This window comes from Falco punctatus, assembly GCF_963210335.1.
Source record: "Falco punctatus genome assembly, chromosome: 1".
NCBI lineage: Eukaryota > Metazoa > Chordata > Aves > Falconiformes > Falconidae > Falco > Falco punctatus.
Window position 1 is genome coordinate 4575734 of NC_137580.1, and position 26632 is coordinate 4602365.

The window sequence follows — 26632 nt, forward strand, 5'->3', positions numbered from 1 at the left end:
CGGGGGGTCCGAGCCAATGCCCGCGCCCCGGGGGGGCGCCTCCTCCTATCGCGAGAGGCTGCGGGGTATAAGAGGGGCGGCGCGGGGCGGGGGGCCATTTGGCCGGCGGTGCGCGGGGGCGGCCGGGCGGGGAGGTGCGCGGCTCGTTGCCTCTCTCCGGGCAGGGGGTGTCGGAGCGGCTGCCAGCATGGGTGACCAAGCGCTCAGCTTCCTCAAGGATTTTTTGGCCGGTGGGATCGCTGCCGCCATCTCCAAGACGGCTGTCGCCCCCATCGAGAGAGTGAAGTTGCTGCTGCAGGTGAGGCGGCGGCGGGGGCGGCGGGCACCGGCCGGCCGGGCTAAATATGGGCAGGAGCTCGGCCGGCTCCGGTGACGCGGGAGCCGCCCCGGCCCTGCGGCACCACCTGGGGGCGGCGGGAGCTGGGCCAGGCCCCGGCGGTGCCCTTCAGCGGGCCGCCCTGGCCGCGGGGTCACCCCTGCGGGGTCACCCCTGCGGCGGCCCCCTCCCGACCGCCCTGCCTCTCGCCCTGCAGGTCCAGCATGCCAGCAAACAGATCACGGCCGAGAAGCAGTACAAGGGCATCATCGACTGCATAGTCCGCATCCCCAAGGAGCAAGGCATCATCTCCTTTTGGAGAGGCAACCTGGCCAATGTCATCCGGTACTTCCCCACCCAGGCCCTCAACTTTGCCTTCAAGGACAAGTACAAGCAGATCTTCCTGGGGGGAGTGGACAGGCACAAGCAGTTCTGGCGCTACTTCGCGGGGAACCTGGCGTCCGGGGGCGCGGCGGGAGCCACCTCCCTCTGCTTCGTCTACCCGCTGGATTTTGCCAGGACCCGGCTGGCGGCTGATGTGGGCAAAGGAGCCAGCGAGAGGGAGTTCACTGGCCTGGGCGACTGCATCATCAAGATCTTCAAGTCTGATGGCTTGAAGGGCCTGTACCAAGGGTTCAGTGTGTCGGTCCAGGGCATCATCATCTACAGAGCGGCCTATTTTGGGGTTTATGACACAGCCAAGGGTAAGAAGTGCATGGAGAAGTGACTGCAAGGGACAATCCATCCAGTAAGGGCACTCGGTGTACAAGAACGAGCAGGGCTTGGCTCAGCACCACTTCAGGGTGCTAGAATGTGCACTGGTTTTTCTGAAATGCATTCCTGCCTCCCTCAACTTGCTGCTCTGAGGAGAAGCCTTGGGTTTGCAGTGTGTTTTTTAGACACTTCCTGGTTTCTTTCTGTCTTAACGCTTGTACAGATGAGCTTGTATGGTAGCCTGTTACTTGTTACTGCTAGAGACACAAGCCAGGGAGGGTTTTGCAGGAGACACTTTTTGGTCAGGGAGCAGAAAGAGGGCTTAGATCCCAGAACCCAAAAGTCCTATAAACTTGTTTCACTCATAGTAGCTGTTAATGGTCAGCTATGGATGAATGAAGAAGTTGCAGGCTTGACTGAGTGACTCTTGGAGTTGGTGGGTGATTGTTCCTTCCACAGCCATCTTTCCCACAACCTTTTCCCTCTGTACTGACTCTCATCATTTGTTCTTGATGACAGGTATGTTGCCTGATCCAAAGAATGTGCATATTGTAGTCAGCTGGATGATCGCCCAGAGTGTCACTGCAGTAGCAGGGCTGGTTTCTTACCCTTTTGACACTGTGCGACGTAGGATGATGATGCAGTCTGGCCGAAAGGGAGGTAAGAATAAGTGCTCCTATAGTGTTCTGGCAGCAGAAAGTAACCATTGTATCTCAATGAAGAGATTTTTTGTGTCTTACGGAAAACTAATGACAGTCTCATTGGAATTCTGGAAAAAAAAAACCCAAACCCCCAAAAACCAGCTATGGGAAGCAGAGTGCTGGTTATGTCTCTCATGTTCACTTAAGAGGCTGTGAATTTATTTGTTTAGATATCCATGTGGAAAATTAAAATTACTTTTCAAGAATTGGTTACTTAATTTTGAATTCTTGGCTATACTTTGCCTATTCCTTGTTGTTTTAAATACAGGAAAGTTGAACCTGTCTTGCTGTATAACTTAAAGCCTTCTGACCTTTTTGTCTTGTTTCCACAGCTGATATTATGTACAAGGGCACAATTGATTGCTGGAAGAAGATAGCTAAAGATGAAGGATCCAAAGCGTTCTTCAAGGGTGCCTGGTCGAATGTGTTGAGAGGCATGGGTGGAGCTTTTGTATTAGTACTTTATGATGAAATCAAGAAATACGTCTAAAACTTAACATCCTAATCTAGTTCAATTGTTCTCAATCAACTTTTTTAAAAAATGTACTGTTTGATGTAGTGGACAACAAAATATTTCCTAGGGAAACGGAATAAAGTTTCATAACATATCACGTTGAGATGAGAATACATTCATTTAAAAATTGTCCACTACAACACAGTTATATTTTGTATGAAAAGTCATCCAACATTTGTATTGGAACCTGTGTATATATTATACTTCAAATTTCAGGTAATACATTTTATCTAGAGATAAGACTTAGGTGGTGTATGCCTAGTTTAAAATTTATTATTCTGATCTCTTTATTAGAACAAGATCTTCAGAAATACCTATTGTACCACGTGGAGTCTCTAGGCTACCCCCCACTCTGATGACATTTATAACATGAATTAAAATCATGTTTTCTTTTAAAGCTGTATTTTTTTTAATACAGTATCAAGTGAAAAGCATGTCTGAAGATACAAACTATATTAAAGCACCTGGCTGTTCCTCACTGCAGCCTCTTCACTTGACACCATCATCTGATCCTTCAAACATACTTTATAGAATATGGAAATAGTGTTTCAAAAATTCCCTTTATTGTCACAAAGCAAAAGTTGTCTGCTATGATGTTCAATTGAACTAACTGAAGTAATGAAATAAATTAATACATTAATGAACTTTTTTCTATTGTTTTCAGTACATGTCCTTTAAGGTAATGAGTATATCAGCACACTATTACTGATTGATACTGCCTAAGCCTTTTGGGGTTTTTTTCAATAGAGCTTTAGGTAGGTGAAATGGTTATTGATAATTCCACAATAGCAAAACCAAGTGGATTCAGCTTGAGGGTACTACAGCCAGCTGTCTTACAGATAAGCTACCCTATAGTCTTAGCTGCTTTGGTAATTCATTTATACTATCCTTAACTTAGAAGTAACTGTCTTTGATGGTGAAGTTATTACTGCTTATTTTACTTGTAGTATTGTAGAATGAAATACTTCCCAGTTATTAAAAGCTCAAGCTGTTTAGTAATGGTGTAGTTGGAAGTATAGTTATTTTAATTACCAGTAAGATCAGAACATGCTTAATACAGTTTTTAAACTTTAGTCTGTGAACTCTCTGAAGAATAGGCTAATTAGGCAAAGGAGGGAAAGTGAGTTGCATCCACTTCAGTTAGACTACATAGTAAATACTTGTTTATGTATCCACTAAGCAATACTCAACTTTCAACTGCATCTCTTACTTCATACATATGGCTTCCAGTTACCCCTTTCCTATCTTGGGCATTAAATTTGTCAGATGCAGGTAGTCCTACCTGGAAGCAACATCTATCCACCTGCAGAACTGAAGCTTTTAGGAAAAAATGGGTCCAAAAGTGATAGTCTGTTTTAAAATTACCTAAATCTATTTTTTTTCTCACAAAGATAATTGTTTCATCTCCCTTCTTTCATGGTCACCATCTTAAATATTTGCTTTCCTAGATACCTGGTCTGTTTTCTTCCCAGCAGTAAATAACCATGGTTGCAACCTGTTGAACCACAAGTTTGTGAAGAAAGTCTTCCTACTGTTTTTCAAAGTGCTTATTGCATTAGTGTTTGTCTTTCTCCTTCCTCCACACGTTCCAAATGGTTCCTTGCGAGAAGCCTGCTAACATGCTGCAACTACTCATTTCACACTTACCTCACTGTCAAGGTGGCATTTGGATGTTTTAGAGATCCAAGCTGGCTACAAAGATACCATAGACAATGACAGACTGTACACAGAGGTACCAAACCTTGAGGGGAACTGTATGTGTGAATGAGCAGTAAGAAAATTAAAAGAATGCAAGAGAAACTTCAGGTGAGTGTAAATTAAGTTGTTAAAAAAAAAAAAAAAGAAAAAGAAAAAGAGGGCAAAACCCAAGGAGGGAGCAAAGGCTATTAAAAAGGAGAGTGAGGAATATCAATGCAGGAAAAGACAATACATGAAATAATACATATGGAAAACATTTAACAGGTAAACAGCTCCTTATTGCTGCTCAAATGCACATGTACATCCTATAGCAGATTCTAGGCAGTACTCTCCATAAAGATACTTGGGGTCAGAGTCCAAAGCTGTCGATGAAATCAAATAACCATTTACCTAAAAGCAGTGCTGCACTGAGTCCATGGCTGACATGCTAGAAGTATAACCTAAAAGTCCAGCTATCAGCTCTGCAAAGCTGGAAAGTTGAAGACTTGCAGAGTACTAATCACTACTTGAAGTCCAGTCAGATAAACCTTAGTTGTCACTGACAATTGATATCACTGTCCCAATCCTTCTGCACCTTTGCAATAGTCATGGACAAACTATGCAGGCAAAACATGCATCAACACTGTTATCCCCTTACATCTCACACTTGAACACTGGGAAACCTGCTCTGAACAGCCTGGTAATACATCCTACTAATACAGAAAGACAAAGCCCAACTACCATCCAGCATATACTGTACCACCCAGCTCTGAAAGGATGCTACCGAGGGAGGGAAGGAACTGAGGTACATTGATTTTTTGGATGAGATTAATTCAGGAAGTTCAGTCGGGTCTGAAAAATAAACTTGCCTCTAAAGAGGATGGCATAGTGCATAGAATCTATGACAGCAGATTGAACCTTCCCTACCTTTCTGAAGGTGATAACCTCTACTCTCTGCCCTACACTCATCAGGGAAGGAGCAGCCATCAATTCTTTAAAGACCATAGGGAAAAGTTGAAGACATGGTGAGAAGCACAGAAGAAGGAGAAAACTGTTAAGTTGTTAACCCCCCCCCCCCCCAACAAAACCCAGAACACCCCACCTGCAGGGATGCCACAGTTACTGGATAATCTCAGCTGGATTACTACCTAGGGCGTCAGGGAAAGAAGCATCATGCCTCGGGTGGCAAATCTCTGCCACCTATGTTCCCCTTGTGAAGTCCCTCTCACTTAAAACTAGCAAAATCTCTCAATAGCTTGTTCAAGTCCTAAAAGCCACGTGCAAAGAACCGAGATGCCAGTTCCAAGCTCTGACCATACACAATACAGTGGACATAACTACGAACTACAAGCAGCATCTGGAACAAAAATCATGGAGAACAGCATTTCAGGACTCTGCAGTGAGTAACACAGATAGTCCTGGAACCAGAAGTGACAACTACAAGGATCAGTGCTGCCAAACCCTGTCTCACCTTGGCCAGGAGAAGAGCTACCAGGAGACATATAGCAGCTTTCTTGACCAAGTTACTAGAACCATGCATCCTGAAGACAAACCAGATCTGTATCACAAGCTTTAGCAATCCCTGCTGGTATCCAAAACAATATGACCTCAATGTAAGTAAGAGCCAACAAAATTTCAGTCCTGGAAGACTGCTCCAGCTGCAGCTCTTATTTCTATGTTTCTCATTCATCAGGTGGAAATAACATGGTTCATCCATTACTTTGCTCGAGACTTGGAGCAGGTAAACACCACAAAGATTGCACCTGATGCTCAGTGGACCTGGCTCATAAGATACACCAATTCTGTGCACAAGCAGCCTTACCACCCCACCCCACCCCCCATTTTCTTGTTGGTATCACAATGGAAATACTCATCATTACCTGCACGTGACAGTCATGACTGCACAGCTAGAAGGCTTGATGTGACTTCACTGCCCTCACCACCACCACCACACTGATGTGCAGATTGTCCTCCAGGGAAAAGCATAAGCTCTTACCTACCAGAGGACTCAAAAAGCTACCCAGGTTGGGAAGACAGGAGGATATTTTTGTCTGTTGACCAAGGAGAATGAAGAAAAGCACTGGGATAAAAACCTGTTAGAAGCAAGTGTCTCAGGCTTTTTACAGGGGTTGATCCTGAAACTCATTAGATGACAACCAGGAAAATACAGTTGATGATACTCTACATACGTCGCAGAAGACATAAATCCAGCCAGCCACTTGATTTAGGACAAGTCAGACAAACCCTTACCTGAGCAGCAGGACGACAGCAGAGATGCCTCAGGATATTTGGTAAAGACTGCAAGAAATAGGACAGAAGACATGCTCTGGCACAGGGAAGCCTACACATTCCATATGAGGAATGTCCTTGTGCAACACCTCCAAATGAGCTTGAGTCTCTTACATTCAACGGGATTAAAACTGAGCTCTATAAAGGATTCAGTGGTCAGCTTGGGAAAATGCCCTTCACGTGTCACCTATCCAGACGCATCATCACATCCTGTTCTCATACAGTCAGGGATCTGAGCTAGGACCTTCTTTAAGACATTCAGTATTGTAGACAGACTACACAGCAGAACCCTGTTCTGGCAGAAGCAGGGCCCACAATGAAGCAGGGAACACTTCCAGAGCAAAAACATGACAGAGGCATCAAGTCCATTTCTCGCAGCGGTGAGATCAACACACCAGTGCTGTCACCCAAACTGGCAATCCTGTCACTTCAGCAGGGTGATCAGCTCTTACCTGAAAGAGCGTGCCAAACCAGTGTGACAGTTCACTTTAAGGATGAAGCAAAGCAGCTTGCACTTCTCTTTCAGAAACATCTTCTGGAAGGTATAAAACAAAACAAAAAAAGCAGAAGAAAACATGAAGTGGCAGCTTACAAAAAAAGACAGAAAACAAGTGTATTGCTATAAAAAAGTCTTGATGAGCTTATCTAAGTTAGTGAAGACATGTCAGTATGGCTTATTTAAAAAAAAAAAAAAAGGAACAAAACCACAAGTTCACTAACAGGTAAGTGTATCAACAAATAAACTGATTCTTTGCATTTTTCTCCACTACACATAGTACAAAACACTTTTATCCCATGACCTTCTTTACACTTCAATACCGATTATAAAATTCTGAAAGAAGCCACTGCACTAACAATTCACGTTAAATATTTTATTTCTTATGATTTACAAAAATGACATACAAAATTGACAGTCTTTCATACCAAAGTTAAATAAAGTAAGATGAAGCGATTAAAAGTAATCCATTTTGTGAATTCCTTCACAGAAAAAAAAAATCTATCATACAAACATTCAAAAGGATTTAAACTGTGACCCTGATATTCACATTCAAAGACAAAAATCTTCAAATAGTCAGTAATTTTTATAAGCACAATAGTACAAATAAATACAGCAGCACTACGCAAAAATATTCCTTACAGTCCCCATCAATGAATAATAATTGCAATAAGAACCTGTTTGCCACAATGCTGTTTAAAGTTCAAATATTGTCAATCAGCTAAATTTAATTGGCAGGTCACCAGGTGCAGCAGCTCTGCCAAACTATCACACAGGACCAAGTAAAAAAGTTTGTTACAACGCAGAACACCTGAAAGCCTAAGCCCTCATGCAAGCACGAGCAAAGAATAATAAACTTTCCTTTTCACAGGGCTAAGGCCCAGCATTACTGAATACAGCTTTTTTCTTTATGCATAATACAAAGATTTCCTGTGTATCTCCCAGGAAAAAGCTGGGGAAGCAAGCAGGGTTCCAGCGGTATCCATGGACAGTGGCATCACATTTATGCTCTTTATAAGACTACAGTCCTACAAAATAAGTCCACTGAAAGTTTGCTTTTATACATAGAATAAAGCATACCACCTACTATTTACGATTACCAATTCCATTAAATTCTGCTGCCCTTGTAAATGGATGTTGCTACTAAAGCTTATATGACACTACTACAGATATTTGGTATGAACATGACAATAAAAAACAGGTTAAGAAGCATAACAAGATTTTCTGTTTTCTACTTGGTCTTTGTTTTTAAAAATCCTGGTTAGTAGTCACTCTCAAAATCAGATGTTCAAGTTTCCTGCAGCTCAAGTTTATATCTCCCCACCAAGAAGGGCAAAGATCTGCAAAAGCAGGGCCATGAAATACTTTCCCCTTGCTTAGTATTCTCTACCTTGAGAACTAACTAAAACTTACTCAGAGTGAGTAAGAATGAAACTGAAAATGTTGTTCACTTCAGTCTTTACTCTTGTTCAAATAGCATCAGATGCTTCTTTCCTACACAAAGATCCCAACACAACTTCCAAAATTATTTTAAATCTGGAAGAGACAGAGCCTCGAGTACAAAACAAATGTTCCAACACCTGGAGTGCAAGAGTAGCAGAACATAATCTTCTGCAGCCTCTACTGTAGCTGCCTAAGCAGGAACACGCAATCTGCTTGTCACCCCTTCATGCTGTACCAAGAAGATTCTTTCAGTCATAAGAACATGACCTACAAGGTTCAGAAGGCCTAAAGCCAGGATGATCTAGGAATTAAGTATATACGTACGAATTTAATGCAATATTTTAGAGTATTATTATTGTTAATATTTTCTTTACATCTTGCAGCTATCGTGCATTAATTATGTCCTTCCATGTTACAGATACAAATTCCACTTACGATTTCAGAACTAAATAATAATTAGCAATTGCTATTTTAACTTGTTTGTTTAAATACCTCCTTCTCTTTTATAAGTTCTTCCTGCCATGGAAAACACTGACTGAAGTGAAAATGTTCACTTAAAACTGTTTTACAAGCAATTGTCATATGTAATACATTTTAATCGCTGAACAACGCAGAAAATATTTTGCGCACATAGAATTTACAAAAGCACTAAAAATAGAAGTCTGAGGATCATCTCAGAATGTGAGGCAAAGAACGCCCTTACAACCAAGCAGCACGAACATTAGTGGGTTTAGGTCTCTGTAATGCCCCACTGGCTGAATCAGACATGGGTTTTTCATTCCTCTGGCTCATTGTACTTGGTACAGTGGATGCTCTTGATGTGCCTCCTGTTAACACACACAGAAAAGAGTGAGAACGTGTTATATTAGTAGATTAGTCCTGCAACACTCATTGCTATAGTCTCCAGAAGAAACAACAAAATCGCAGTAAGTTGAATACAAACCCAAAAATGATACGAGTTGTTTCTGAACAGTCAGGATAAAGTTCAAGCCTATGCTGCAGTGCTGTGGTTCTTTAACCCTACATGTATGGCTCTAAGGGAACACACGATCTACCTCCAAACATTACACACAACTCCTAAGAGAAACAAGGCTACTTTAGATTTAGATTCTCTGAAGGAGAATTCGAACGTTCTTTGGGATTTTTGGTTTGGGTGGGGTGTTTTTTTTTTTTTTTTCTCCTTCTTTCAACAAAGAGCGCTGACAAGACGAGAAATATTTCTTTACAACAGGCATTTTTTTGACCTTGGAAAAAATTATTAACAAGATAACTGATTAGAAATTTAGGACAGTAAGTAAACAATGCAAACTGTAATCATACTTTCAGTATGATTAAAAAAATCACTAATGATTTCTGTGTGAGAAATGATCAATCTAAGACAGACAGAGAATTTGCTATTCTTCGCAGTAAGTGCTTCACAATCCTGAATTATAAAAAGATAAACACACGCAAAGAAATGCTAGAATCTGCAACTTCAAAGTACTTACTTGAAGGACTAAGCTGGCTGAAAGCAGATTTTCCTCTTCTTACAGAAGGTGAAGAACTTAGATAACTCATCTGGCGCTGATAGTCCATCAGTTGTTCAGAACGCCTCATACCAGCTGTTGGTTTCACTGCTTCCAGTCTTTTCAGGAAAGCCTTAATATCAAAGAAAAATACAAGAAAGAGTAAGAATAAACAAGAAGCTACAAAACATTCACAGCTTTATTTTTATTTGAACTTCAAAAAAAGCCCCAAATTTTTAGCACTGCACAACACAAACTCCTCCACTGGTGACCAGCACAGGTTATTCTGCTCACATTCGAATCTTTTCTCAGTGTTGCGACACAACTAGTAACTACCCCTTAGATGTCATCAATTCTATGTTGAGGATATCTTCAGTACTGCATAGTTCTCTGAAATTTATGATAACACATTTGTCTGATGATTGTTAAACGTGGTGGGAAAATAGGCTGCACTCTTCTAATCTTACCTTTGATTACTCCTCTCTTCTAAATTTCCAGTTGTTTTTTGGGGGTTTTGTTTTTCTTTTTGTTTTGTTTTTTTAAGCTCTGCTTTGCAAGCCTATTTAGACCACTTTATACTGCCCTACAGGATCCCCAGGGAGAATTACTGACCTCAATTCTGTGAAAGTAATGCCGAAAGGAAAGCACCAACACCCACAGGACACTATTTGTTTTATCCATAGTATAATTTTAAAAGATTGTTACAGACATAGTTTCCTCTCGTTGAAAGTAACCCCGGCAATCATGCAGCAAATATTAAATCAGAACAGCTGCTTACACAGTATTTGTAAGATAAAACAAGTTTCCCGTTCTGCATTACTACTACTACTTGAAACAGCATCTATTGGTTTAAGAAATTTCCATACTCCAAAAACAGAGCCTGACGGCCGGACAAATTTGGAAGTACCTAACTACATACAACTTCCAATTAACAACTTCCTATTTTTAATAATATATTTCGCCTCCAGTGCTTGCCTCGCATAGATTTATACATTTCCTCCACTAACTAATCTCGATTCATTTGATGGCCTACAACCATCTGGCAATGACACAGCCATTGCTGGCCAGGGCTGTGGTATGCATCCTGTCAGTGACAGACAATGCAAACTGCGATTACACAAGTCTCCAAAGTACCAAAAATAAGTATGTTAATAAAGATGTATTGTCTAGGTGCGTAATTATATGGTAGGAGTCAAGAATCCGTACAGCCATTAAACTGCACTTTGTATGGAATTATCATTCTTCTCCACTCCCAATCAGGTACGGATTATTCTTCTTTTAGAAAAAATAAAAAAGTTTACAGAAAGTGACTTAGGAAATAGTACAGTATTCCCAGGATGTCAGTTGTCATTGTCTAGCTGTAACAGGAATCTACAAACTCTTGGTAGTTTATGCATAGGCACTGGAAACCTGCACAGAGTGCACAAGAGAGGAAGGACAAGTGATTTTGGCTCAGAAATAGTATGTCACAAGTGCTTGCATCAAGTGCCAGTCAGTTCATCGAGTGGAAATACCTAAGTAAGCAAAAGTCAAAGGAAGACTTCAGCTAGAAATAGCTCTTCACTAAAGCCTGCTGCAGAACATGAAATTGTAGACTTATTTCTAAATGTTACACCCACCATTTTACTCACAACTTCATCTGCATCTTCTCATACATCTACACACATGTAGACTTTCAGAGATCACTTATTTACCTTCAATATTAAAAATGGAAGCTCGCAATACATTCAGTTCAACCACAAATGGATCAGGTAGATTGTAGAAGTGACATCCCTGTGAAAGTAGATCATGTTTCGAGTCTACACTGCAAGTATAACAGCCCCATAGAATTTGCATACCTCAACACTGCAGTAATTTCAAGCTTGATTCTGAACATATATTTTTATATGCCTGTTTTGTTCTAGCTTAAATACAATTCTCTGCTTTTGCTTTTACGTTTGTCTTTTGACAAATATCAAGTCCCCATTTACTAAAGAAGAAAAAAACCACACCTCTCTCCATACTGAAGTACTGCTTTTTGAGCAGGTTAACACTGGACTTGATACAGCCCTGAGCTACAGAAAGAGCAGATACAGATTCTGCGGTGCACGAGTGTTCCAAGAAAAGTACTTGTAGAGAATGAGAGAATCGTTCCCCTGGTTGCCTTGCCCTCTGCTGTGAACTGTACCAAGGGCATGTTAACTTACACGCTATTTGTGGTCATGAATTTTGCAGTTTGCAGAACAGCTTGCTGCATACAGAAATTAAACACCACAGTGAAATGGCAGTCCTGACCTACTAAATCTGTAACCCGGAACTAATCAGATTCTTATGTTTTTATTATCAAGCCTACAATCTTGAGGTCCTTAAACAGAAACAACCTTGTATAATGGCGCAAATACTTTGAACAAATGTTCTTTTTCAATTATACATATAAATCTACCAATTCTGTCATTATGTTTTCCTTTTGAGAGACGGACTGAAGAATACTGCCACTTTCCTTGTTCTCTTGCAGTGCTAAATCTCTGGAGCCTTAATCCTGCACCACTAAAGTAAACAGAAATTCCACCATTGATCTTAATGACGAAAAGAATCAGAGCACATAACACAATCCAGGTGTTCAGAACCAAATACATGTTCCCGATCAGATTTAAGGAATAATAAAAAAACAAGTAACAGACACCAATGGCAGGAACGTCATCAGTTGCTCTAAATTGCATTGTAGCTCCTCAGAGCTCTTGATTTGAGCTCAGTACATATATATCACATCACTGGCGACCTCCCCGCTTGGCAAAAGTCCCCCTAGGCTTCTACGTCTGCCATCTTCTTTTACTTTAATGCTGAGTTTACAAGAAAAGTAAAATAATAATATATAATAAAAAAGAAAAAAAAAATCACAGGATGATTAGCTTCTAGGAATAGAACAATCCTTCATAAATCTAGGCACCTGGTCATAGCTTAGCATCTGTGAAGACACTATAATATATAGTCAGTGAGAAAAGGAAGTGTCAGATTGCCTACAACAGGAGAACAAGGGAACGTGACACTGGATCAGAAGATTGCTGCTATACAGTGGGCCAAGATAAGTGCTGCTAATTCATTTTTTTGCATATCAGGAGAGCACTAAAGCTAGTTCTAGTGCTGTCAGAACAAGGAAAAACAAAAATTATCAGTACACGCTTTTCTGCAGCTATGTTGAAAGAGGAAGAAAAACCCCATTGAAAACGCAGAAATGTGGCATTCCTAAACTGAGTTCAGAAAGAAGGCAAAAAACATTACTGTTTGTTTTACTTTGCTTTTTAAATGTATAGAGGCTTCAGTTTCACCTCCTTTCAATCCTAACCAGCTGACTAGCGTGCCTTGACAGCTGTTCAAATTTATTTATATTATGCCTCCTCTAGTGTCACTGATGTTAGTGACCACACTGTCCCCTTTGCAGAGTCCAGGTGGGGGAGGGGGAACTAGGTAACAGTGCATTCAAGGACAGCTTTCTGGTTTTATTAATACAAGTATCTGCAATTCTCTTCAATTGCCAATTACGTTAATTAGCTCTAACATGACAAACTCTAAATGAAGAACTTCTAAGAGTTTTTTGACAATCTACAGAAAAGTATTTTTAACCGAACAGCTATCAAGTTTACATGTAGCTGGCACCACCAAGGAAAGTAGGCTAAGAGTTAAAAAAAAATATATCCCACAAAACTCAGCAGTGTGCAAAATAATCAGAACTTTCTTTGAACCTGCTGATTAGTCGGTCTTTATTATAATTGTTACAGCAGCATTCAGGATTCTTGAGTCTGGGTCAGGAATCAGCAGACCACAAAAAAAAAAAAAAAAAATCCAACCACAAAAGAACCTATAGCCTAAATACTATGATCACAGAACTGCGTTGTATTTGCACTGTACTGCAGTATATTGCAGCAAGGTACATCTACGTGCCAATCCCATGTCCTAATAGCTCCCCCTGATGAGAGGGCCGTGGAAACTTCTTTTTTGCACTGCACTTTGTAATCTCAGAAACCACCTTGTCTTTCGTCTTGGCATACAATGGCTTTAAACCACTAAGTGGAAATACCTTATAAACCCCTGTATGCTTGAGTTTCTAAGGAGCCACCAAGCCAACGCAAATACTTCTGAGCTCCTAAAGCCCAGAAGACTACATTTTCTTCCACAACTGCATTCCCTACGGCTTTGTCCACCAGACTGAGACCAGTAAGGCCGAACAGCCTTGGTATTCTTTCTACAACCACATTAAGTATGCAGCATCCAAGACTGATGCTTTCAGACTCCAGGGGTGTTCCTTGGGGACAGGACAAAGGGAAGGCAGAGAAAAACCAGAATAAATCAAGAAAGTAAAGTACAAGGTGCCCAGGCACAACCCTCATAGACCAGTGCCCTTCCAAATCCTGTTTCTTTCCATGCTTAGAAGTTATCTCCCTGGTTGTGGCGTGACATGGATAGCAGGGCAGGTGCAGCGTGGCACAGGACTGAAGGCTGTGGCTCAAGATGAGGTGTATTCTTTGTACGCGGTGGCAGCCAGTCAGGGGAATGGCCAGAGGCATTATCTTTCCCTTACCCTCTTCTCCCAACCCAACTGCCACAGCACGTCAGCACCATTAAATCAAGCTGGGACAAATTAATATACATTGATTTATAGCACTACAGTACTTGCATTTCTAAAGGAGGTTAAGGTTTCCCAACAAGACAAAGGCAGCCCAGACTGCAAGAGAAGGGCAACAGTTTCGCTGAAGGATCTTTGTGCTGGTAGAGGCCACAATGACTATGGCAAGTGGTGGGGAGAAGCATTAAAGGCATCTGCAGCACCGATGACTTGGGGAACCAAGTAGGTGAAAAGAGAAAGACAGTCCTGGCAGAGAAACAAAGTGATTATTTTTTTATTATTTTTTTGTGGGGGACTGTGACTATACTGGAGCTGGGACCAGAGCTGGATCTGTTGGGGCTTAGGGTACATTTTGGGGGAGTATGAGGCCAGAGAATGAACAACATGGGAGTGTTATACGCAGTGAGTAATAACAGCGTGGGGTAGGAAGAATGCACAGGGATGCAAGGGAACACCAAATATCCACAGAAAAGAAGAACACTCTCATCCCCCTTGATCTAAGGTTTGAAAACTGCTGTCCCAGATCTGCTGAGATCTTCTAGTGAACTTCCAGTGTGAAATCAAAAAGTCACTTGTTCCCTAGAATTTGGCTGAACACAGCAGCTTAGCTCACCAAGGTAATCCAACAACTAAATCCTACTCAGAACTAATAAAAGTTATGAAAAAAACCCAATACAGAAATTAATTACTCCTAAGTTTAGATGAAGTGACTGAAGAAAGGTGTTGTGGCAGCAAATCTGTATTTAAAGGTCTGCAAATATGTACCTGTATATACCAGTATAGATTTCTGCATGACACCATAAACCATTAGAAGTTTACATTGTGTGTAGTGTCCTGTCTATGAAGTTGACTATCTTATTTATACTGGCAGAAATAATATGTCAATATAGACAGAGACACATATATACAGACATGGGAAAAAAAGAAGCACCAGTCACATATCTCCCTTTCCACGGGAGAGGGGACTGGGTTGACAGTACCTTCAAACACAAGAGTAGAATGTTTTCCAGATCAGCAGCATCCTCTATTGGCAAGAGACAGACTCTGATCTTGCTAGTTCAGATAAGCAATCAAAAGCAGGTTCCACTTATGAAAGCACACAGTCAAAAGCAGCAAGTACAAAATTCTGACATTAATTTTAACAGCAATCTATTTTGGTAATTGTGCTTTTTCCACAAATTGCTAATCACTACCTTATAACTACTGTTCTTCAGAGCAATGAACCTTTTCATTCCATCACATCTCTTTCTAGCAGAGTCTGTGGGAGCAACATATATTCCCTGTACGTCCCTGTGCGCTTTCACAAAGCTAGAGAGCACCAGACCACTTAAGATTCCTTTCTGATTTCCTAATATTTGAAACACTTTTCATGCACCACCTCTGATGCCAAATGCCTGCACCAGAACTTTCTGATAACAGTAAATCTAGGCATTACTCAAAGAATGCTCTAGCAGAACAAGTGAAAGTTTTCCCTAGACAATGTGTTAACCTCAGGACAAGGAGTTACAAAAGCTGAATCCAACAAGGGAAAAATAATAATAAAAAAAATATCTCTGCATCAAGACTTTTAACCCCCTGCACAGACTACTACTGTAGATTTCTATTTTTGAATTATTTACAGAACTCTGCATCCTTCTCCAACAAACATTTCAAGGATGTATCAAGCAGCATATCCTGTATGTAGTACCTCAAGCCTTGTATAAGAAAAAAATCCTGTCAAGTAACGGAAGAAAGACTGATCAGGAAGTTCCATGGAATTCTAGCTCTTCAGTCCACAAAAGTGAAGAAAGCAGTTTCATAAAGCACATACTTTTAGCTATATAAAGCAGAAAAACTCAATGAGCAGGGTAGGGCAGCTTTTTCATTTACGGTCTCTGAGAAAAGCATGTCATACTTGTAATCCCAAAAGGTAATGCTAGAAAAATCAGTGTGTTACAATTGAGATGCACATACTCTTCAAACAGAATAAAAAAGTAAACAGAATTGCTTAAAAATTATAGCAATGGTAAATAAAATGTAAGAGCTGTACTGATGAATCACTCTCACACAAAGAAGGGCAGAATGTATCATCCTGAGTTTTGGGAAAAGAATAAACCAAATGTTTTTACAGTCTAAAAGAGCATCATGTCCTAACATTAAATTCTAAGGAATGACTCTGATATCAAACATGTCTGCTCATGTTGCTGATGATAAGAAGTATAAATGAGTAAGTAAATGAAGGATATTATTTCTTGGACTACAAGCAACCACCATTAATTGCTAACATGTACTAAACCAGCAACATGTGAAGTGACTGTATGTGTTTAGGTTTGCTGAAGTTTTGATTCAGAAGTTAGAAACGCAAGACATTCTTCGTCAAAATTGCAATATATCATAAGACAAAAGGTTTGTGGCTTTGAGAAAATGGAAACATATTGTAAAATATCAGTAATCATCTACTGTTACATAGTACAGCGTATTACTAGCAGATTGTAAGCAACTGTGACACAGCACTTCCTTCCCATAGCCTAAGAATACACTCTTATATTAAGTTTCATGTGGAAGAGCAAGTCCTGCTTTCAACCTTTTGAATAAACAGAGGAAAACACCCCCCCCCTTGCCCAACACATGAAGAAAGCCCTCCGACCAACCTAAACACATCGAAGCCTAAAAACATTTCCTCCCCAGACAATAAGAAGTATCACACATCTATAGCAAATATTTATGCCAAATTCTTTCAGCGTGTGATGTTCTTTTGGTCAACTGTAGTCTAGTAGAGCTGAGAATAAAGTTTCCTACTTTGAAAAGTTTCAACGATCTAGATGTCTGAAAGCTGGAAGAACTAAAACCTAGCACATTTTCCTGAATAGGTCAATTAGATTTTCTCCAAGTTGAATCTGTATTTCAGCATCTATATAAAAGGAAATTGCAACCTACAGAGAAGAAAAGTCAATAAATTATTTCCACTATAAATTTTCCAAATATTTTCACTATATTTCATTTCCTTTTCAAACACACTAAAGAACAACTATAAGATATGAAAGCGTCATTCTATTTATATATATATTACAATTAAATCACTACAAATATCTTCTTCAAATCAGTATTACTTTTTATATTAGACAACTCTGCCAATATCCTTATGAGTCTATTTGTTTTCCACTGAAGTTATTGTGATTGCCATTATATTCAAATACTGTGACAAGCAGAGCACTGAAACTGCTGAGAGATGGAGAGCTATAGCGAGTCAAAACCCAAAATTGACATTCACGTTGTATCCTCTGTATTTCATATACAATGGGTTTGATGCCATCCTACTGATTGATTCATTTTTTGCAAGCCTGTTCTTAAGAGACTAGTAACCATGATGCATGAAGCAGGAGGAATAGTTAGACCGCTCTCCACAAAAAGTTATGAGCACGTTAATAATAATGGTTGTTCCTCTTAAACGGAACGATACTAAAGCAGAACAAACTCATAATAATAGCATATCCCCCCACCAAAAAAAGAAAACCCACCACCCCACATATGAACAGTTATGCAAACAGCATAGTAATGGCAATTCATTGCAGACCTACTGCAGTAAAGCACCAAGCGCTGCCTTCACAGTTTTGTACGTATTTAGCAGTAGTTCATCTGACAACAAACAGTTCTTCATTTACTGATCCAAATCAGTTCTCAAAACTTACCAGGTTTTCTCTTTCAATTCTTTGCTGCTCCTTTTGCCTGTTGAGGGCACTGTGGTACAATTTAGGAGGCGGTACAGATGGCTTCTTCAATGTAGCACTTTTTCTTGGCTTTGCAGACTGTCTGGACAGTTCTTTTAGCAACCTTTGGTTTTCCCGATCAATCTGTCTTACTTCTTCATTTGTGAAAGAGTAATTTTTCCTCGTTACTTTAGATGGGTGATCGATGGTTAGTTTTTGTTCTTTTTTGTCCAACTGTAGGAAAGCTTTGAAATGGCAAAAATGAAGATACTTAGATTAAAAAAAAAAACCCAAACCAAATACAAATCTTGCAGTCTGTTATCAGGGTTTATTTACAGATCTGAAAGAACAAGGTACATTTCACCTCCCCCAACTGAATTCCAGATTTATGCATTTCAGAATTTTTCAGGGATGCTCAGATGTCCTCAGTACATTGGTTTTACACAAGTTTCACCAGAAAAATCAGGCCTAATTTTGGCCTTAGTTAAAACCCATCTGCTTCCTTCTCACTAGGAATTACCCTCCCGCCCATTTATGATTAGTAATCCAGAGGAGTTGAACAGATGCAGCAAACAACTGAGCGATACAAAAGAATCAGCAATATGCACACACCCTGCAAGCATTTGCATAAAATATATTCTGATTTTTAAGTAACAGATATGTCAGCCTTATGTGCACGGTCATTTCTTCTGCACTGTCAGTTCTCCTGATCCCTGCTTCGACCGTGATCACCCCTGATCTCTACCCTTACCAGTATGCTTGTGCAACTTCTACACGAACACAATATGCTCAGGCTTCTGTCCTGAAATATTTTTACTGTAGTTACTATGGCACCAGCAATCAGTACAGGCAATTATATCTATCTATCTATATCTATGTCAACAGGGCTACCGTTATACAGCACTAAAACAACATTGAACGTAATCATCACCATGGTGGCATCATTTGTGGTACCAATATAAGCATCAGAGGAGTCTTCCAAGCAATAGGAAACACAACTTCAGGAAGCCAGGACTAGAAATAACTTAAGTAACCAAGAATTAAACCATAAATTAGTATTTAGATGTGTCAGATGTAAAGAGTTAAACTTCACTCCAAAGCTATCTAAAATACCTGTCTCAGCTGAGAAGCAGAGCAGAAATGATGTTTCAGACAGAAAACTGACACTTGGAAACGCATGACTCAGACACATAATGCATTTCCTGAAGTTATTTTGTTGATCCTTTGCTCCTGAAGCAATCCTACATCATATCAGTGCAGGAATTGCAAAGGGAAAAATGAAAATTAAATTAAATGGATAGAGAGAAATGAATGAGCACATATAAGAAAAGAAAAATTACTGGGGCCTGGCAATTTAACAGTAAAAAAACCCAACAAGTTAAACCAGGATGTGAGGTTTCAAGACAAAAGAACGCACACTTATAAATATACAGCAAGGCAGATTTGCAGAATTGCAAGATAGTAACTTGAAAACTTCACTCTCCGCCAAATCTGGTTATGTTTATTATAGTTCCACTGGAGCTTTGCTATTGACCTACTTCTAAGCCTTTGCTTTCTAAAGCTCTGCAGTAGATCTTCTAGCAACTGTTTTAAAAGCTTTGCTGTCACGTTACCCCCAAATCCACTGCATTAACGACGGTACAGGGGTGGCAATACCAGGTTAGATCAAACAGATTTTTGGAGCTAAGACACAGGCAAGCAAGGCTTACTCAAGCCATTCCCCATGTTCCTCCTATATCACAGTGTCTCCAGAAGATACCCATCACTCTTACTCCTAAAAGCCCCACATAAGTAAAACAAGCACCCAAAGCAGAAAGAAAAGCAGGCATGCAGTAACATTTCTGCAGCAAACACTTTCACATCGGCGATTTTTAAACTAAGGATGTCCAAGGCATCCTTTAGTAGCTTAAAAACCTCAAATAATGATGAGCATGTTCTTACTTCAAAACAAAATGAAATTAAATCTGTCTTGCAGTATCTCAACTGAGTTTATTCCAGAACCGATGCAAGAAAATATTGCTACTGTCGAAGAAATTTAGAAAAAACATCCAGAACTCAGAATCCCTCTGGAAATCAGTAAGCATGCACCATCAGCATGCTAGCCAATATAGGCAAGAACTGCCCCTAGGCAGCTCTAACTGTGAGGCTGAGGCGTCCACATTAGCAAATATTGTTTTAATTTGCCAAGAGGAGATGCAAATTATTTCAAAATCAAGACACAATGCAAACTAGTGCAGATCAAGTGTGCCAACCAACAGGTTAATAGAGTATAAATGTCTTTGAAAGCATTTTTACAATTCAGGAAATTATTCTCAAGGGAAAATATGTACAGCCATCAACACCATTTCAGGAGACAAACCTGGGATGAGACTCATCTGGATACACCTACAAGGTATGAGAAGAAATGTACAGACAATAACTAGAGCCACGTAATTCACACTGTAACATCAAGCTACAGCATTTTTCTTAGTAAAAAAATAATTAAATACGTCCTTATGGGAACATACAAAACCAGTACCGCAGAACACAGCTGGAAGAAAGTAATCTGAGCAGACATCTGAAGAAGATACTAGAAATCGTGTCCCTTAATTGATAATTGTATTATTACACAGCTATGAAAGGTAATTTCATCTTCTGCCTTACAACCATAGCATCTCACACGTTAAACAAGACCACACATCGTATCCAAGAGCAGAAATCAGGTAGTGGTAAAGAACAGTTGTTCAGCTGAAGTCTTGACCTAGCTTTGTAGCACCAATGCTATTATGATGCTGTCCTGTACAAGATACATTTAAGCTTCTGAATAACCGTCAGTGAAAATTCCAAACAGCTCTTTTCTTTCTGTGAAAGATGTGAACCAGTCAAATTCCATTTAAAGCAACAGCATTCTGAATGAGGACATTTCTAATTAGAAATACAGGTTTCATGTCTTCACTGGTACATGATCGTTTTAATTCTCTATAGGGTAGCTGGCTAGACTTCAGTGAGGAGTGTATACTCTTTTGATGCAGCTATGAACTATAACCAGTAAACCCAGATTAAAAATGCTTAGCAATAAATAAGCATCAAGGTCATTACTTATGTTTTGACTTGCTCATTTTTCTGGAAAACCTCTGTTAACTGTGATAAAAAAATAAAACCAGAGTAGTGACATGGAACAAACACCTTTCCCTTTCCCCGCAATGCTGGTCAGTAAATGCTTTCAAAAATAAGGATTCAAGGAAGCCTGCAGCGATTGCCACCCGCAGGGCTCAACAAGCCCTGTGTTAATTTGTCACTCAGATCTCCTCAGGGGCAGTGGTATGCAACTTCTGTAACATTAAACACCACTGGTATTTTAATAACAGCTCTTAAAACAATGTGGATACGTTATCTATGTACATTCCCATGCATTGCTCTACTGGATGCTGCTACTTACGCGAGTAAGGCATGAGAAAATTTTACTAACTTCACTCTTACCTTCCAGCTTCTTCAGTCACACACTCCCCAACATACACACTTTTCTTCCTTCATTCACCTCTCCTTTCTTCCTCCTTTCCTTAGCCTCTGCTAATCTTTTTCCTTTCAATATATTTTCCTTCTGCAGTGTCTCACCCACACCTTTTATCAGCTCACCACAAAGACAGTTTTCCCCGCTTGCAGCAGGCAGAACAGAGACATCAGCCCACTCTCTTCGGTCTGCTGTTCATTCTTAGCCTGGTATTTATTATTTATACTTGGTGTAGAAACTGACTACTATTGCAGACAGCTTTCTGTTAACCTTGAGTTTAAGGGCTCCCTAACAGCGATAACAAATTCATCACAACTCAAAAGAAACGTATTAATAAAGTGAAAGGATTGTTAAGGTCACGATGAAGGTTCTGCTGTGAAGTTACTCAGCAAAGCTGGAGCAGAAGACTGCCAAAAACCAGTAACTAATCTCTGATACATTGTTGAATTACAGAAGACTCACTGATTTTGCACCAAAAGTTCAGACCCAATACAACATAGGCAGCAGCAAATTTTCTTCAAGGGCACGGGGTGAAAAGATCAATCTAAAACTCTCTTGTTTCTCACTAGTTTCTTCAGTTCCTCAACTTATCTTTTTATAGCTAGCCTTCTGTACAACCTAAGGAAGAACCATATTTGAAATTTCACAAGTAGCTCTTCGCAGCAACAGTGCTGCAATACACCAAGGCACTGGATCAGATAACACATTAAAAAGTAGTTGGTTTGTTGTTGAGTCACTACTCTGCAGGTATTTCAAAACCATGTAGATGTGGCACTTAGGGACATCATTTAGTGGTGGACTTGGCAGTGCTGGGTTAATGGTTGGACTCTATCTTCAAGGTCTTTTCTAACCTAAATGATTCTATGTTAAGTTAATAAATTAAAGTTGTGTTTTATTTAGTTAAGAATATGTTAAGGAAGAATTTAAGCTGCAAACACCGCTTCAAAACAAACGATAACTGACTGAAACCTATCTATAGGTAACCTTTTCTAAACCACAGCAAATGCAACATTGATCTCCTTAGGAACTGAGCAACAGTTGAGTTTGAAGTTTAGGAGGAAAAAAAAACAACAAAACAACAAGCAACAGAATGCATACTGTGTCAGCTGCTGAAAGAGGATCACTAGTACTACAGGGTAAGTGCTTGTTCCCCCCAAAAAACAAGCAGAAGGCAGGGGACATCCATGAAATCACTACACCTCAAACAATGGTCAAATAAACTGCAGCAGCAATCTAATGAAGCAGTAAGCAAAAGGTTCTGCCGGTCTTCCTGAAGCAGAGGTGACACTATTTCCACAGTCCAGAATAAGGCTTCTGACCCCAGAACTCCAAATCTGTAGTAATAGCTTCCACTAGTTCCAAAGTTACCAGGCTAAAAATCTGTCCAACCTGCACTCTGCAAAGTACTACTTATACAGCATCATATTCCTATTCTCTGCACACTTACTACAACAGAAGATTAGGTAACCCACAGCAGGTATGTGTGCCCAGTACGCCTTGAATGCATTTCTAACGTTAACTGGCAACAACCTTGTTTTCTTGACAAAGGCTGTAGGTGTGTCTAAGCAAGGTCAGCATATGCCTACAAAATCACAGAGAATTCACCACCAACAAACAAAAAGGAATCAAGACCCCATGTAAAAAGGTAAATACATTTATTCTAAATGCTATTAAGTATTTCAGGTACAGTTAGCATTGTATAACTCAAATAATTGAGTTTCAGAGTTATTTCAACGGTTTATGCAGCAATGCACCCACGCTGCTCTTTAATCACAATGCATGCTTAAATGGTTTATTAGACTTTTTGCAGTAGCCAATAACAACATGGGGTAACACTAAAGTTTAAGGTCATAATTTAAGGTTCCAAAGAGTTTGTAAGTCTTGGAACAGTTAAAAGTTATTTACATGTAGCTTCATATTCTATCAGTGCATAATAATTCAAATAAATCCCTACTTACCACTTCACTGTCAGCCAGACTATAAATCAGTAATTTGAGGGAGGGGGATAACCAAGCACCAGCATTTGCATAAAGACTTGCACAGTGTGCAGTCTCCTTCTCATTTATTAGTAAACAGGAAAAGAAAATTCGCTGGTATTCACAGGATTTCTATGAAAGCTGGTTTCCATGGAGAGACACCTGACTTTCTTTTAAGCAATAAGCAAGCTGTTTATTGCTTTCAATTTGCAAGCACTGAAATGACCTTGCAGAGTGAGAAAGGCCAAATCTTATATAAAATACATGATAATTAGCAAGTCAAATGCATTAAGACAGCAGTCCTAACAGCATTAACGCTAAAATTAAAATAATGCCAGTTAAATCCTAGCAGAGGAAAATGCATTCAAAGTGCTTCAGTGCTTACACTTTTGAATTTGCCTGTTGTTTTGTTTTATACTGCTCCACTACCACATCTGTAACACATCTGAAAAAACGTAAGAGGATTAAGTCACAGTTTTTCATCAATGTCTAATAGTTGCAAGCTAAAACTATTTCTATGTAATACCTCTAAACAAATATTTCCTCAAATATCCATTATTTCATGTCACAGAATTCTTTAAAAAGGATTTTAGAGAATTCATAATTTTTTTAAGAAGAATGTGCTTTTCAAGTATAAATTTTCCCTTTTTAAATATGCTTAAATAGAGCTGCTCGTTATTTCCTGATGTCATGAGAAAGATAACAGATACCTTACAGATGCAGAACTAATTTTTCTTCCCCAAAATTACACTTTTTGTTATGGGTGTTGGGAAAGTCTGATTCTTTTTACGAAGATTTTTTCAATCTGTTTTCGAGTTCTAAATATAAGAATAAGCCTGTAATTGCTCTTCTACCTCAACATGAGTTACTAGACTTGTGAAAACGATGCAAATGTATACATATATACACACACAATTAGTTCAAAACGTTGAACATACAAACTAAAAAACTCAGTGAAAAAACTATACATTTAGTTCAACTGTAGAGGTTGGGTGTTATGTACATAACATAAGAATTTGCTTTAATTTCAGATACTGTTTAACAGTTACTCCACAAATATACTAGTTCAGCATGAATGAGCACACAGATAACCCTAAGAGGGGAAAATTCCAGTTATAAAAAGCTTATTCTATTTCCTGAGTGACAAATTATAGCAAAAAAAAAAAGTTACAGAATTGCTACATGTTCTGCTGAAGCTATTTAGTTTTCTACAATAGCTTTTATTCAGAAACACAGAGCTTTTATTTTCATAATCATTGTATTTATGTCACAGTGCTTTTCACGAAGTGAGCTCTTGACTATTTTACAACAGAAAAGTCAAAGGCATGGAAGAGGCAGAGAGATTTATCAGAAAGTATATAGGTCAGTGAGAGATTCAAGGATAGCATTCAGGTCTTCAGTCCACGGCCCACTGTCCTACTTAACCCACCACACCACCTCCTCAAGTTAATAATAGCTAACACCATGGATTTACAGACTAATTCTCACAGAGACTTCTGCAAAATAAGCAGGTATCAACCCCATTTTACAGAAAAGAAAACATGAAGTGCTAAGTTCTTTAGCACTATTGATACCCAACATAAACCCAGATAAATGGATACACAGCATTTTTAGCATACAACTCTGTATTCTGAACTACAGAAATAAAGCGACTTGTCTGAAGACAGAGAGCAAGTCTGTAGCACGAGATGGAAATGGACGAGTTCTTAGTTCACTTGTACGCTTAACCCATCTCTCTATCTACATAACCTCAATTCCTCAAAATTACATGGGACATTGCATCAAGACATAAGACCAAACAAAACAGCATCAGAAGATTTTCCAATCTTTTTATTCCCACCTTTCTAACATGGGAGCTTCATGAAAGTACTTCCAAAACCATTTTTTTTTTCCCAATTTCCTTGCATTGGCATATTTAGTTCTCTTTTTGTGTTCAGATTACTTAACTGTACAGCAAAGGAGATAACTCTGACATTTATTATTATAGCTTTTGAAATTGCTCTGAGTTATTATTTTAATTTTCTGAAAGTTCTTTAAGGTTTATAGCAGAGACAGCATTGACTCACAAAAGAATTACATACAAAAAATTACATAACATCATGAAATAGCTTAAGAACTGTATTACCACCTGAAAAATTATAATCACACTTTATTTTTTTCCCCATGCAGGTGGCAAAAAGAGAGAAGTAAAGAGTACGGAAAGATCTGTACAATATGAACCCTATCAACGTTGAGTAACTGAAATTGTGAGTACCTTCTTGGCCATGCTGATAAGATACTTGAATTCCTAAGCAGTGTGGCTGTCTGATTCCAGTGCTACAATAGTCCTTAGACAACATAATGACAACAGCTACATGACATCAGTCTTCTCATTGTATTGAAGTTATGCAAGTCTCCTAAACATTAACTTCTATGTCTGTAGAAAAGAGGATTCAAGTGACTTATATTTAGCATTGATAAAAATTTTAAATAAGCACGCCACCTAAACAGCAAGTGATTTTCATAAACAGAAGTAAAAACCACTAGCAAGAACAATTAAACTTCAGCGGTTCACAGCTACCAAAAAAGTATTGCAGATAAACCCAAGAACTTTTATGCACAATGCAGGATTAATAGCTACTCACCGAGTCCAGTAACTTTAGCAACATGGTCCAGGTGGACCTAGATTATAACATGATTCAAGCTGGCTTTAGTACCGCAGGCTCTGCAGCTTCAGGGCTTCAGTACACTGAGTGGGGCAGGCTCTGCTCCTCAAGGAGGATGCTGCAGAGAGCTGCTCCCTGAACAGAGCATCAGACACTGCACTGGAGCGATTTGGAAACAAGCAACAGGAACTGACCCAAAAAGTTGAGTTTAGCGATCTACCCTGCACCATTCTCTGCTTTCACATGGAAAGCAGAAACATATGCCTGCAGTTTCTACTGATGCCGTTCCCACTGCAAACTGTGGGCTCCTTACATCTGAAACACCGTGAGTGTGCACCCCATACCTTAATATGGTAGCTCACAGATACATCAGCTCCACAACTTCTTCACTGCATGTGTTTATCTGTCTTCCTTCATGCTGCATCTGCTCTCAAGTCTGCTCTATTGTTCACACACTCCTCCCACATCAGCACGTGCACAAAGCCATGCCAACTCAGCCATACAACCTGCAAGTGCTGAAAACCACATGGTTTTTTATACTTCATCCTTCCCTTTGAAACAGGGTTTGACTCCTGTCTAG

General features: G+C 39.6%; 2 protein-coding genes across 6 annotated transcripts in view; one reads left to right on the plus strand and one right to left on the minus strand.

Annotated features, from left to right (window-relative positions):
• Nucleotides 1-91: 91 nt before the first annotated feature.
• Nucleotides 92-2889, plus strand: LOC308058252 (ADP/ATP translocase 1). The gene is made up of 4 exons (XM_080373784.1): nucleotides 92-298; nucleotides 534-1020; nucleotides 1550-1690; nucleotides 2064-2889. The coding sequence occupies exons 1-4, from the start codon at nucleotides 188-190 to the stop codon at nucleotides 2219-2221; spliced, it is 897 nt and encodes a 298-aa protein (XP_080229910.1). The 5' UTR covers nucleotides 92-187; the 3' UTR covers nucleotides 2222-2889.
• A 4179-nt stretch (nucleotides 2890-7068) lies between these two features.
• CFAP97 (cilia and flagella associated protein 97) overlaps nucleotides 7069-26632 on the minus strand; it is a gene marked incomplete at its 5' end in the record, with an annotated part of 35401 nt that continues 15837 nt past the window's right edge. For all 5 annotated transcript variants that reach the window (XM_080373778.1, XM_080373775.1, XM_080373777.1 and 2 more), the window contains 3 exons: nucleotides 7069-8977; nucleotides 9638-9788; nucleotides 17924-18186. In XM_080373778.1, coding sequence (XP_080229904.1) covers nucleotides 8850-8977; nucleotides 9638-9788; nucleotides 17924-18186 — 542 coding nt within the window. In that variant the 3' untranslated portion in view covers nucleotides 7069-8849. The remainder of the gene's footprint in view (nucleotides 8978-9637; nucleotides 9789-17923; nucleotides 18187-26632) is intronic.

Coding starts and splice junctions, on each gene's coding strand:
- LOC308058252 (XM_080373784.1), top strand. CDS start 188: ATGGGTGACCAAGCGCTCAGCTTCCTCAAGGATTTTTTGGCCGGTGGG. Junction 299..533: donor GAGTGAAGTTGCTGCTGCAG/GTGAGGCGGCGG, acceptor CTCGCCCTGCAG/GTCCAGCATGCCAGCAAACA. Junction 1,691..2,063: donor GCAGTCTGGCCGAAAGGGAG/GTAAGAATAAGT, acceptor TTGTTTCCACAG/CTGATATTATGTACAAGGGC.